This window comes from Macrobrachium rosenbergii, chromosome 8 (genome assembly GCF_040412425.1).
Source record: "Macrobrachium rosenbergii isolate ZJJX-2024 chromosome 8, ASM4041242v1, whole genome shotgun sequence".
Lineage (NCBI taxonomy): Eukaryota > Metazoa > Arthropoda > Malacostraca > Decapoda > Palaemonidae > Macrobrachium > Macrobrachium rosenbergii.
The window spans coordinates 70,194,817-70,208,408 of record NC_089748.1 but is presented as its reverse complement, the minus strand read 5'-3'; the positions used below and the strand labels follow the sequence as shown (position 1 = coordinate 70,208,408).

At 45.4% G+C, this 13,592-nt stretch overlaps 1 protein-coding gene across 1 annotated transcript in view; it reads right to left on the bottom strand.

Annotated features, from left to right (window-relative positions):
- The window catches only part of LOC136840962 (AP-4 complex subunit beta-1-like), a 105,828-nt gene extending 93,758 nt beyond the window's left edge, over positions 1-12,070 (bottom strand). Inside the window, exon 1 of the mRNA XM_067107950.1 lies at positions 11,862-12,070. Coding sequence (XP_066964051.1) covers positions 11,862-11,903 — 42 coding nt within the window. The 5' untranslated portion in view covers positions 11,904-12,070. The remainder of the gene's footprint in view (positions 1-11,861) is intronic.
- Between the last annotated feature and the right edge of the window lie 1,522 nt (positions 12,071-13,592).

Genomic DNA, 13,592 nt, shown 5'->3' with positions numbered 1-13,592 from the left:
CCAGAAGTAGATGGCATTTTTGGAAATCTCCTTCCTAATACAGCCTGTGCTAATGAAAAGTCTACGTTGTGCTGGTCTGAGGTAGGGTGTACGCTTTAGGTAGGCTTTCACTGCGCGTATGGGACAAAGCAGCATCTCTTCCTGATTGTTATCCACAAAGTCCTTAAGAGAGGGAATGGAGAAGCCATCAAATCTTGGGTCAAGTGATGATGGGTTCTGGGTTTTTGTGTGAAGTCTGGCAGAAAACTGAAAGTCACCGTCATGAATCGCACCATCTCTTTTAGCTGATGCCAAAGCTAAAAGAAACATTAGCCAAAGCTAAAAGAAACACTGTTTTTAAGGTTAAGTCCCTGTCTGAAGAAGTTTTGATGGGTTCATAAGGAGACTTGGTCAAAGAAGTTAAAACTTTCTTTATATCTCAATCAGGAGGTTTCAAATTTCGAGAACAACTTTTCTCAAAGTGTTTGATCATATCCAAAATTTCCCAAGATGATGACAACTCAATATCTCTTGCTTTACAAACTCTGGAGAGGATAGATCTATACCCTTTCAAGGCCGAGACGGAGAGGTTTTTCTCGTTCCTCAGAAAGAGAAGGAAATCTGCTACACTTCTTACAGTTGATTTGAGGGGATGTAAATCCCTCTTACTGCACCAATCCAAGAGGACTGACCATTTCCGTTCATATAGCCTGAGGGAGGATTCTCTAATCGAGCTCACAATAACTTCTGCAACCTTTCTGGAAAAGCCTTTCTTTCTGGGGAGTTGCTCGATAATCTCCATCAGTGAAGTTGAAGTGATTCTACTGAGCAATGTATCTTTCCGCTGTGTTCTTGCTTTAGTAGGTCTGGTGTTATGGGAAGACATCTTTTGGTGTCTATGAGAAGATGTAGGAGATCTGCATACCATTCCGCTTGAGGCCACATTAGGGCTACCAACATCATCCAGAGACCTTGAGAAACGAAGTACCTGTTGATCGCCCTCCTGATTTGGGTGAAAGGGGGGAATATGTAAATGTCTAGGTTGTTCCAGTGGTGTTGGAATGTGTCCTGCATAATGGCATTCTTGTCTGGTACTGCTGAGCTGTACAGTATAGGGGTAACTTGTGGTTCTTCAAAGTTGCCAACAGATCCATTGTGGGGCCCGGCCACAAACTGAGGAGTCTGTTCGCTACTGACTGGAGCAAGGACCGCTCTGTTCCCACTATCTGTCCTGCTCTGCTTAGGGTGTCTGCCATGATGTTCTTCTTCCCTGGGATGTATCTGGCAGTCAGTGTCAGGCCCTTGAGTTTGACCATATGTGAATCTTGACTGTTAGTTGGTTTAAGGAATGGGTTTTAAGGCAATCATTTACCAGTGGCTGGTCGTATCCTATGACCTGTAAACAAATCATGAATGCAAAAGTTTTTGGCCTAATGAATGGCGTAACATTCAAGAATTACTTTTTAAGGCAATTATTACTGGCGACTTGCAAGTAGCCAGCTTGTTGATGAATCTGAATCAAGCTAATAACAAAAGACAAGACTCATCCTGAAATATTTCTGCTCGAATGCTATGAAATAAGCGTTCCGGTGGTTGTGTAATATAGGCAGTCTCCGGTTATCAGCGGGCTTGGTTATCACGATCCAGTTTTATGGCGCTTGTCTAGCAATGAAAATCGGCAATTTTCGGCGCTGAAAATCAATGATTTCCACTTGTCGGCGCCAATAATTAGGTATTGGCGCCAATACATACCTAACAGAGGTGCCGACATCTGGTTATTGGCACCGATCGTTTTTTTTCGTTTATCATCATGCCATCAGAATGGAACCCCCACCGATAACCGGGGACTGCCTCTACTACCGAAATCCAGTGATATAACCAGAAAATAAGAATAATCTGTTGTAAGCACTCGATGTTTTGTTGAATACGGCAACAAACAGAATGAGGTGGTTAACTTAGTCGTTCCTAGCACTGCTGTTAGGGGACAATACTGTGCACCTACATTGAGCAATCGAAGCACTACCCGCAAAATTTGAATTTTGGCTGCCGTATGCGGAAACCTAATAGCTATGGAATTACTGGGTAAGTTACTTATAAAAAAGAACATGTTATCTTTTTTTGCAGGTAAGTTAATCATTACACTGTACAATACATTTTGAAACACTATTACAATATTTTGAGGTCTATCATAGTTGAAGTCAAGAATTTTACATGGTTTCTGTATATATCTCAAATATTAGAAAGCATCCTATAAACAAACTAATTACTGTACAGAAAAGGCTAACAAGGTAATTTGTTTATATTCAAAGGCTTTGGAACAATACTTGAGAACTGTTAAATATGGACTGCTATGGAAAAGTAATTTTGACTCATTGGAATACCATTGTTATTAAAAGGATAAAATAATAAAAAATACCTGTTGAATCAATAAACACTAGTCTAGCGTTTGCTTGGCCAAGATTCTTTTCATTGACACCATTTTTATTGGCTATTTTTCCCTTGACACAATAATTTGATAACTTTTATCATATAGAAATTATTCTTATATATTTAAAAATAAGTTGTACTTAGAAAAAGGTTTAAATTATATAGCTCCTTACTAAATGAATAGTTCGAAAACACTGGTCTAGCCTAAGCTCCCAAATTTAATTTTCTTGCTATCACCAATCTATTAGGCATATCATATGATGAGTATATAAATGGAACCATAATTTATAACATACAAAAACGCAGTTTACTTTGAATTGAATGATATCACAGTTTTTTAAAGTAAATTGTATTTTTCCTAACTATACAAACCTGAGGTCCTTTACATTAGAAATTACTTACAGTGAAGCTGGAAATGGGTGTTAAACTCTTGGACAAGGTGGTTAGGAAGTAACTGCCATGTGGTAGGCAGGAATACCCACCTGTCTGGATGTAAACATTCCAGTTTGCCTTTCGGCCCAGGTTTCAGATTGAGGGGTGGCATGAGGTGGGCATAAAAATGTAATGTAAAGGACCTCAGGTTTGTTTAGTTAGGAAAAATACAATTTACTTTAAAAAACTGTGATTTGTTCCTACATGATATGCAAACCATCGGTCCGTTACATTAGGAAGAATCACTGGTTGGAAGGATGAATCTGAGGGAGTCTCCTTGAGCTGACTGGAGTTCTGCACACCTGGGTTACTCCTTGTCGAAAGAGCGAGGAGTACTGTGCCTCTGGCATACTGATCGGAGTATAGGAACTGCAAGATCAAATGTCAGACATCTGGGCCGTTTCAAATGAGTGAGGAATCGTAATTCATATAAAAACAGGCTGGGGAAGACTCTAAATAGTCAGAGGCAGTAAGTAAAGACCAGAAAAAGGGTTTCCCTTATTGCCAGGGTCTCCTTCCTCCCCTTGCTAGAGGAAGGAGCAGGAATGCTTCTATGATTCTAGAGAGAAAAATAGAATGGGTGCTCGATGTGTAAGCTTACCGCATGAAATGCCAGTTCCAGCAAGTATTGGTTTGAGTCCCATTCTCAGTCCAAAAGAGGAGAAGAAGTAGGACAAGGAGAGGCCATTCACTCTCGGAATCCTTCTCACTTCCGAAACCATACACCTTAGGTGAGATGCTACCTGTCCTCTTAAAGGAGCCATGGAAGCAACCAGGTCCACCACGGCATTCCTCTTGTATAGGGCCTTGAATGCCCTAATAACTCCCTGGTCCATTGGCTGAATAAGTGATGTCGTGTTGGGTGGTAGGAACTCAACCTGAACCTCCGAATACGACAGATCAGTAGCATGGCCACCAGCATTATTCATAATGAGAAGGACTTTGAATGGCATGCCCTTTTCTGCTAGATACACCTTCACTTGCGGGATGAAAAACTGGTGGAACCAGTTGGAGGTCAGCATCTTTGTTATCAGGCCTTTGGATTGTGCATCCAATATGCGGGTAGCAGATTCTTTGTTTTTGTTTTTAAAAAGCCCTTGGTTTAGACTTGTAAATAAGTCCTGGTTTTAGTATGCTTTAAAGCCAGAGGCTTTTGCTTCCCTCTTTGAACAGGAAAGTTCGCGAGGGCATTCTTTTCCAAAACAAGCCCGTCTTGTCCATATTAAAAACTTGTTCGGGCTGATATTCACCTTCAGAGATAATCTTCTTGAAGGTTTCATTGACGTATGTTTCAGCAGCGACCGTGTCAGCCGAAGCAGCCTCGCCATGCAAGGAAGCACTTTTTAGGCCGTAGCGTTTCTGAAACTTTGCAAACCACCCTTTGCTAGCAGAAAATTGCAGTTTCTTACGTGGTGAATGACTGGACGTCTCTGGTTGCGGATCATCTACGTCTTCTTCATCTTCTGCTTCTTTGTGCTCGCCACTGTCGTCCTCTGGTTCCTTAGCGGCGAAGGTCTTGTACAGGCTCCTAGCCTTTGTTTGGATAATGTTCGTATCCAAGGCTATGTTCTTCTTTCGGCAGTCGGCTATCCACACGGCCAAAGCAACTTCCATACAGACGATAGTTTTATTACGAGCCGTAACCACTCTCTTCGCCGACTTGTTAAAGGTGATGGCAGCTGTCTTCCTAATCTTCACCTTGTCCTTGTAGATGTAGCGAATGGTGGATTCGTCCACGCCAAAATGGCGGGCTACAGCCGCGAACTTTCTCCCTTCCTTCAATATATTGAGAAGTTTCACCTTTTCGGTGATCGTCATCATTCTTCGATGGTGTTTAGGCTCAGTACCAGCCTTGGAAGAAGCAGCACGCTTGGGAGCCATTGCAGGGGGTGAAAATTGGAGCAAAGTTCAACAAAGACCACAAAAAAAATCACACAGCACAGCGTAAAGTAAACCATTTGGCAAGAAAGCTTGAAGCGAAGTGGCCGCGAGAGAGAGAGACAAGGGGAGATGCTGCAGGTTCTGAGCATCAGTCTAAGCACCAATCACAGGCCCGATTAGAAATCAGGAAGCTGTGATTCGTCGTCTCCCTCCCATGCACAAATCACAGCCTGTGTTACAACACACTTAGTCACCGAGATGGTACGCTTTGTGTTTTCCCAACAATGGAACACACGGTACTGTACTGTATAGGCATCACTTTCCATTTATAGGCATCACTTTCCAGATAGTTACAAGTGCAAATATGTGTTTTTTTTTGCTATTTTACACTTGTTTTGTTGTTCTTAGACTAGGAAATACTATTTATTATTAATATTTTAATGGATTTAATGAGAAATTTTGGGTGTTCATATATTACGATTTTTCTAAAATTTTCCAGAAAATCCATGATATATTTTCCATTAATATATATTCAAAACTCCACGAAGTCGTGAATTCGTGATAATCTAATCGCGAAGTAGCGAGGGGTCACTGTACTTCAACAGACGTATCCCGTGCAAGTAGGCCCAAGCTGACACAAGAGAGAAGACTCTTGTGAACACCTGGGGAGCAGTCGAGAGCCTGAAGCAGAGTGACCTGAATTGGAAGACCATCTCCCCGAGGATAAAGTGGAGGTACTTGCGAGAGAATGGATGAATGGGTATTTGGAAATACGCATCCTTCAAGTCCACCGTAAGCATGAAGTCGTACTCCCTGATGGAAGCGAGCACGGATCGCGCCGTTTCCATTGTGAACCAAGTCTGGCGAACGAATCGGTTCAGGGGAGAGAGGTCTATGGCTGGTCTCCATCCCCCTGTGGCTTTCTCTACGAGGAAGACACGACTGTAAAAGCCTGGAGACTGGTCCGGCACGACTTCCACAGCACCCCTGCTCAGCATGGCTTGCACTTCTTGCTGTAGTGCGGAGTCCTTCAGAGTTCCTTGGATGTATGTGCGGAGACGGACCGGAGAGTAGGTGAGGGGAGGCCGAGACTCGAAGGGTAGTAGATATCCCTCCCGAAGGACATCCACTATCCAGGTCTTGGCTCCGTGTCGCTGCCATGTTACCCAATGGCTCGACAGACACCACCCCACCTTCAGTAGCATTTGGGAGGGAACGCCGCCCTAGTGTTTCCCCTTCTTCTTCTTCCCCTTACCCCCTCTTCCAGACTGGAAAGCGGGCTGAAAGGGGCGGGAAGACCCACCCTTTCTAGAGGAAGAAGGAGGCTAGGTGTTTCCACAGGATCCCTTTGAAAACTGGGACTTCTTAGTGGCTGAGGAAGTGCTAGCCTGACCTGATGACCTGGCCGCAGTGGAACGCAATGACCTGGAGGTCTTGGCCACTGCCTGGTGGACAAGCCGGTAGCTGTCATCGGCCTGGTGCTTGTCTGCAGCGTCCACCAACTCTCTAGGGAAGAGAGAGGCGGAACCCAGCAGCGGTCCGTTCCGCAGGGTCATTGCCAACTCAGGCCCCACCGGACCTGGAGAAGCAAGAAAGAGTGGCGTTCCTTTGCTTCAGGAACAGGTTAGCCCACAGGTATGCTGTCTGGTGGGCGAGGTAGATGGCCCTCCCTCCAGACTGGCACAGTCTCCTGAAAGCAAAGTCCTCCCCAGGTACGACAGCACCTGAGGAAGCAGCCACCTTGGATACTGTGAAGGACCACAGATCCAGCCAGGAGACTGCCTGGAAGGCCGCCATAGTGGTAGCTTCCAGGGTTGTGGCTTCTTGCTGAGAGAGGGAGATGCTCTCTGCAGTAAGTTGCTGCAACGAGAGACCCGGATCTACATCAACCAGGTCCGGGTCAACCTGCTTAGGCAGCAATGACCTTTCTGACGGTGCGTAGAAATGCTTCTGGTGAGGCAGAGGAGGGGGAAGAAGCTTGTCTGAGCAGTTTGATTGGAGAGAATTGTCCTGCCCAGACACAAGACTATTCACCTTATCGAGTACCCCCTCAGCAAGCGTGGACCACGGCAGCCTCACCGAAGCCTTGGGTTCCTTCTTGGGTCCCCAGTAGGACTCGAGGCGCGACGGACGATCCACAGACAAGGCCGTGGTCCCTTCCCCGAGGTCGTTGTGCTGACAAATCAGCGCAATTACCTTAGCAAACATCCTCTGTATCTCGGGGGTGTCCGCATCCTGGGGAAGAGGACCCTCGAGTCCTTCCAGAGTGCGGTCCTCCGGATCTACTCTCCCTGCAGGAGGGAGGATCTCGGCAGACCCCTGTGATCCTTCCTGCACCATGCAGGCAGAGGCCTGGCCGAACCGAGGACTGAGCCAGGAACATGCGCCCCCGAGGTAGAACTCTGGGGAGACAACTCACCAGAGTCCTTCCTTTCCAACTCATGCCCCCTGGAAGGAGCCCAGGAGGTAGAGGGGACAGGCAAGGAGGATCGGCCGCCCCCACTTGCCTTGCTGGCAGAACCAACATGGGCAGTGGGCCGGGAGCAGTCACCAACCTGTGGTGGTGACGGCAGCCCGGGTCGAGGAGAGCGGAGTGGCCTGCGCGAATCAAGCCACGCACTCGCCTCCCCCGAGCCAGGCTGGTTGCATGGACGTGGCTGGGGACTGGGAGTCAAGCACGCAGCTGGCTGGTGCGAACTTGCACTGTCCTCTGGACGCGCCTGTCTTCGAAGTCAAAACATTTCAGGAAGACTGAGCAGGGGACCTCTTCTCTGCTTCTCCAGGTGTCCGGACCCGAGGGATGGGTGCACCTTCCCGAGAACCTGGCTTGGTACTAGAAGAAGTACCAGCAAGAAGAGTTGGGGCACCTGCATGCCCAGACTCTTTCTCTTGCCACACACCCGAATCTGTACAGAGGGAGATTTCCCTGTACCAGACTGGGGTACTCAGAGCGACTCGTGAGCTAGTGTCTGAAGCGGACCCGCCGGCCTTAGAAGCAGGCTTCTTCGGAGCAGCAGGGGGAGTGCGAACCATGGTCTGCACACCCTTGGCTCCCGATACGACTGACCCGGGGGTCAACGCAGTGGTTCCCTGATTCTTGGATCGGGATGAGCCAGCGAGAGATCCCACTGCCTTCCTTGTGGAAGGAGGCAGTCCCTTAGAGGCCTCAGTGCAAGAATTCTTGGGGGGGGGGGAGAGGCAGGCTTCTTCTTCCTTAGCTGGGGAGCCTCGGAAGGGGAAGAGGAGGAAGAAGAGGCAACAGACGACGATGACGACGACAAAGACGAAGACGACAACACCTTCCTCGATCTCTTCTTCGACAGAGGAGCAGCAGAAGGCACAGGAGCAACCAGGGGGGCTACGTAAGTGGGCGAAACCAGGGGGCCACGGAGGCAGGAGCAACCAGGGGAGGCCATGGAAGCAGGCGCAACCCAGGTAGCAGAGATGGTGCTCGGGCCAGCAGCTACCAGGACAGATACAGCAGCGCGGGAGCCAGGATAGTCCAGGGACGAAGCCAGGGTCGGAGGCACGGGAGGTGCATGGGGAGCCAGGACAGGCTGAGTGTCAGGGAAGCAAGGAACTGGAACCATGGTCAATAACGAGTGTGGGTCAGCAACAGGAGCAGGCATAGTCATATAAGGCACCGACGACGTCACCATGTGTGAGGGGCCAGGCAGGGACAACAGGGCAAGGAACCCAGGAGGCAGCGGCACAGAGTGGAATGTGGCAGGTGCGGCCGAAACCTGGGTGTTGAGGTGCGAGGCAACCGTCACAGGCAGCTTGCCAAAAGATGACACAGTGACAGTCATGGTGGTGGAAGCAGTGGCTGTGTGGGTTGTCACCGGAGCGCCAGACAAGTGTGACACCAGGCCCTCCAGTGACAGCACGCCAGGCAGACCCAGGTGCCGCCAGGCAGATGTCAGATCGGGTACCTGGCCAACAAAAGATGCTTCCACCCTCAAAACTTGAGGATAAAGTCGGGTCAAAAAGGGAAGCCTCTGCCGCTCTGGGGGAAGAAATTCACCCCCGGAGTGAGGAGAGGCCCCGGAGAGGATGTCCTGAGCAACCGCTCCCCCACGGCCTTCCACACCCAATGAAACGAATGAGGAAGGGGAGGGGGAGTCCTCACCCGATGGAGAGGCAGCAAGAAGGGGAAGCTTGGTGGGAGGGAGAAACGACCCCGATGGATCAGCCACCACAGGAGTTGTCGGGGGCATGTTACCCTTGGACGATTCCTTGGCAGGTTTCCTATGGTAGCATCTCCTCCCTTCAAACTTCCTCCACTGCTCAGGAGACCAGGAACAACCCTCGCTACAAGGTATAGCGCACTAATACACACGTCCCCTACAAGTGGGGCAGAGGGCGTGTGGGTCTGTGTCAACACTAGATCTGAGGTATGACATTTCTTGCCTCCTACCCCAGGGCACACCCTGGGGGTAGGAGGGCTTCAAGGGCCTATCAACATTCATACTGAAAAAAACAAAAGGAAAGTTCCCACCGGGAAAAGCTCAACAGTTGGGCAGAGAGCGAGAGAAATGTCTGCAGTCTACGAAGGCCGAAAGCAAATTGGAATGTTTACATCCGGGCAGGCAGTACCCCTGCCTCCTGGACGGTAGTTAACTGCCTAACCACCTTGTTCGAAAGTTCAACGGCCGTTTCCAGCCTACTCTGAAAGTAATTCCTAATGTAAAGGACCGACAGTTTGTATATTGTGTCGGAACAAAGCAATTATTCCATAGGTTATGTAACCTGGCTTTACTGATAGGGATCGAGAGTCTAGAGGAGAGAACTTTTAACTAATAAATATGATGTTTCGTTTTCCAATTCTGGTATATTAGATGGCCATTTCCACTGTAAACACTTTTACCCAAAATAACCCACCACATCTAACAAGTGGGGGACCTGGAGTGAGAAGCCAACCTCAAGCTATGCTACCTTAGGCCTATACCTTTAAAGTCAAGTTAGGCAGGCTAGATTCCAGTAGCCAGTGTCCTAAGTAATGTAATTAAGCTAGGTTGGCTTACTGTTCCCGCATTTCGCACATTTACATCCCTTTCCTCTCCAAAAATTTCAGGTTACTCACGGGGAGGGGGGGAGGTCCATGTTTGTTAGGTGGAGCTTAGAGATAGCTTGCAGAATGACAGGACTACCTCCGAATGGGGTGGGGGGGAATCCAGGAGGGGCAAAGTGAGGTTCAGAAGGTAAGATCTGGTTAGGTCAGGACATGGCATTCTAGGAAAGGTTAGGTTTGTTTTCGTCTGTGGAACCTGTTCCCATCGTTCTACTTTCAAGGGGCTTGTGGGCCTTGTCATTTAACGAAGCAGGCCTATTTCTGATAAAAACAAATAGGCCTATCAAATTTGTAAAAGTAATGTCAAAACTACCAGAAAAAAACACATTTTACCAAATTACGAGTGAACGGTAAAACTACAGGGTTAACTCCACACAGACTGTTAGGCTACCTTGGAAATTGATTTCTCCTATATTTTTTAGTGTTGCTGATGAAGGAGGCAGTGTTGTTTATTGTCAGTCAATTATTATTAACCTCATATCTACCCAGGATGGTTTGGGACCCTTTGGGAACGTGGGGTTTTGGAAACGGGAGAAAGAAAGGACTGCCATGCTGTTGTTATGGAATGGTTCCATGCATGCGCAAGTCATCAGGGAGCCACGTGTTCAAGAAGGGATTGGCTAAGGAAACCCATTATAAAAGGAACTATACTAACCTAACATACCCTAAATTAGTCTAAGGCCCCACCAAATCCGTCCCGTGCATCCAACACTGCCAAAGCAGCCTCGTCCATCTATAATCGTGTCCGTCTTCTGTGTGTGTGGCCCAACCAGACAAACGAGTGACAGTTACAAGACGGACAGTTCAGCAGCACTTGCCGTCATGGAGGGAGCATGTGAGTTTTTGCTCTATGACTCATTGCTGTCAACCAAATTAGAAGTGTTGAACAATAGGAAAATTTGGACTCATGACATAAATTTAGAACAAGGAAAGAGTGGAGAATATGCAACACTCTTTCATAAGTTATGACAGCAACCAGACAAGTTTTTAAATGTTGTTGGATGTTGCCGAAAACCTTTGACTTAATTCATGAGGGTATTATATTTCAAATATCAAAATTTGATAACAATTACAGAAGATCAATATCAACGGAAGAGAGACTTGTAGTAACTCTGAGGTATGGATTACTGATTTTGAAATTTGTAAAGTTGCACTTTATTTTATTAAATAAAAAAATTCAGATGTGCAGATTGTGTGTGAACTGAACACTAGATACAGTAACTTATGAAACAAAGGTATTTACATAAATGTATCCATTAGCATATAATAAAAAACTACTTGAATCCTTTATCATAACCACAAATCATCACATTTGATTATAACTCAAAGTTGGGCAGGTGGTTCAAATGCAGGTTGTTGTAGGTCTACGTTTGAGTGGGGCAAGGTGAGAGATTGTGTCTGGCTTGGTTGGCTCGGAGACGCACGTCCAACTGCAGCTAAAAACAAAACGTTTTGTTCCTTGCGCGTGCAGTCCAGTAATACACCTGACGCTACCCACGCGCATGAGCCGTGTGGGGCCACTCATATTTGAATTATGGCAGTTGATCGAGACGCACAAAATGCTTAGCCGTGATGGATGCACGCAGCGGATTCGGTGGGACCTTAGCCTTAACCTAACCTAGCAGGCCGTGTTGGCCTACTTACCCAGGGAGGGGGAGGGTTGCCCTCCAGTGAAGGAAACTCCCTTTTTTACCAAATGTTCCCCTATAACAGTGCGCATGCGCGATAACATTCCAGTTCAGATGTTAACTACAGGTTAATTAGTCGACCGACAAAAAATAGGAGTAAATTGTTAATAAGCAACCAAAAGACTTGGCCTAACCTACAGGAACAGTAAATTTCCAAGGTAATACCGGATGCGGAGCAACCCCATAGTTCAGGCCAGCCCTAGGAGAGCTGGTAATCAGCTCAGTGGTCTGGTTAAACTAAGATATACTTAACTTCGACCGAATGAACTTTAAGTTTAGTTAATTTAGCACGAACCTGTAGCCTAGGCCTATATACTGTATATCTTGGCTAAGCCTATACCTAAGACAGTCTAGTCTAGCCTTAGTTTGTTGGCCTAGTTTACCTTAGTCAGCAGTTCCTTTTTATCCATACTCAGTGCACTCATCCTGCTTTCCAACCATGAAATTTTGATGATATAAAACCGAAATGACAGAGCTGCCAAAACGGTATTTTAAGTTCTATAATCAAGTAACTTTTGACAAATAAACAACGCAAAATTTCTACAAACTACTACTTCACTTGTTACCTTTGTAACTGCACCCCTCGAGTTCAGCATTTGCGTAACTCTAGTACTAAGATTTGTTTTTTTCATAACTTCCTGTACATGAGACTTATTTGCATTTCCCTTCCTTTCTATATTTCTTTGCATTAATAAAGGACTTGCAATAATGTTTGTGCGATATATTTTTGCCTTTTTCCCAATTTATTGTGCATAAAAGTGAAAATAAGTTCCATAGTTAACCACAACTCACATAAAAGCGTTGAAAAAAAGAAACGAAGAAACTAAAAAGACCTTGGAAGGGGAGATGAAAAAAGAAAAGAAGCCGAGGGCAATCAAGTGGTTTAATAAAGTAATACATCAAAGACTTAAAGCGAGGATGCTGGGATTTTAGTGAAAGCCAGATTCAGTACGTTGGATCTGAAGGAGAACAACAGGAAACGCAAGATGAGGTTTGTGATCTCTGAAGAACTGAAGGAGGCAATACTGAATATTAATTCAATTTAGAGTCAGTAATATCCCAAGGAAGTTACTAGAAAATCAAGTAAAGTAGTGACAGTAACTGCCATAAAAATATCTAATTAGTAACATGCTAATTTTTTTAGCAACAAAAACTGAGGAAAGTTGGAACACTATAATTTTCAACAACAAGAATAAAGAGAAGCAGTAACAATATAATTTTCAGGTAGAAAAGGGTGACATGATAATCAAAATTTATAAGTGAAAGTAACATTGAATATTCAGTGGTAGATAATAAGGGGTTATGTAACTTAACTTCTACTTCCGCTTGATCTGCAAGTTCTTGGTCATGAACGATGCTGAAAATATTATGACCAAAATAGGGAACATTATGGAAGACAATAGTAGTTGGTTGAGCAGAAAGACTGAAGTTAAATGAGGTTAAAACACAATTTACATTAATATGGTCAAAAAGATGCATTTAAAAAAAAATATTTCGATAAATAATACTGAATGGCAAACAGCCCAGGCAGTGTGGAATTTAGGGGTACTTACTTTGACCATCTAAAGATGACAGATCAAATGTAGTGAAAATATGACATAATCACCTAAGAAATGTGGTCATCATTGAAAACCTCTAAATACGGAAATGTTACAAATGCTCTTGCAAGGCTAAGAAATCACTACATTAGCCTAACTACTTCAAAATTATCGATAATGTTTTACCAAGTTATTTACATAATACCTTGGTTTTAAAGTCTGTCTTTGAATAAAAATTATTTTCATCAGATAGTTGCTTTTATCATTATGGAACAGGCTCAAACTAGTGGTACAGATCCCCTACGTCTGTATAGTGACGACATCAGTATAAATGAATCTTCCCTGGCTCTATCTGGTTCATTGTTCTACAATTAATTAATGAGGCTTGCTCGAACGTCTTGCTCGCTGGGCATCTTTCGTTAAGCTCATGATTATCTTTGTGTCGAAAACATTAATTTCAATATTGTTTTGCTGAAAACAATTGTTGCATCAGTTGCATTGATTTGTATGGAATCATTTCTATAATCTTCATGAGTTTTTTCCTTGGGGAGATACAAAAAACTCCGAAGGACATTT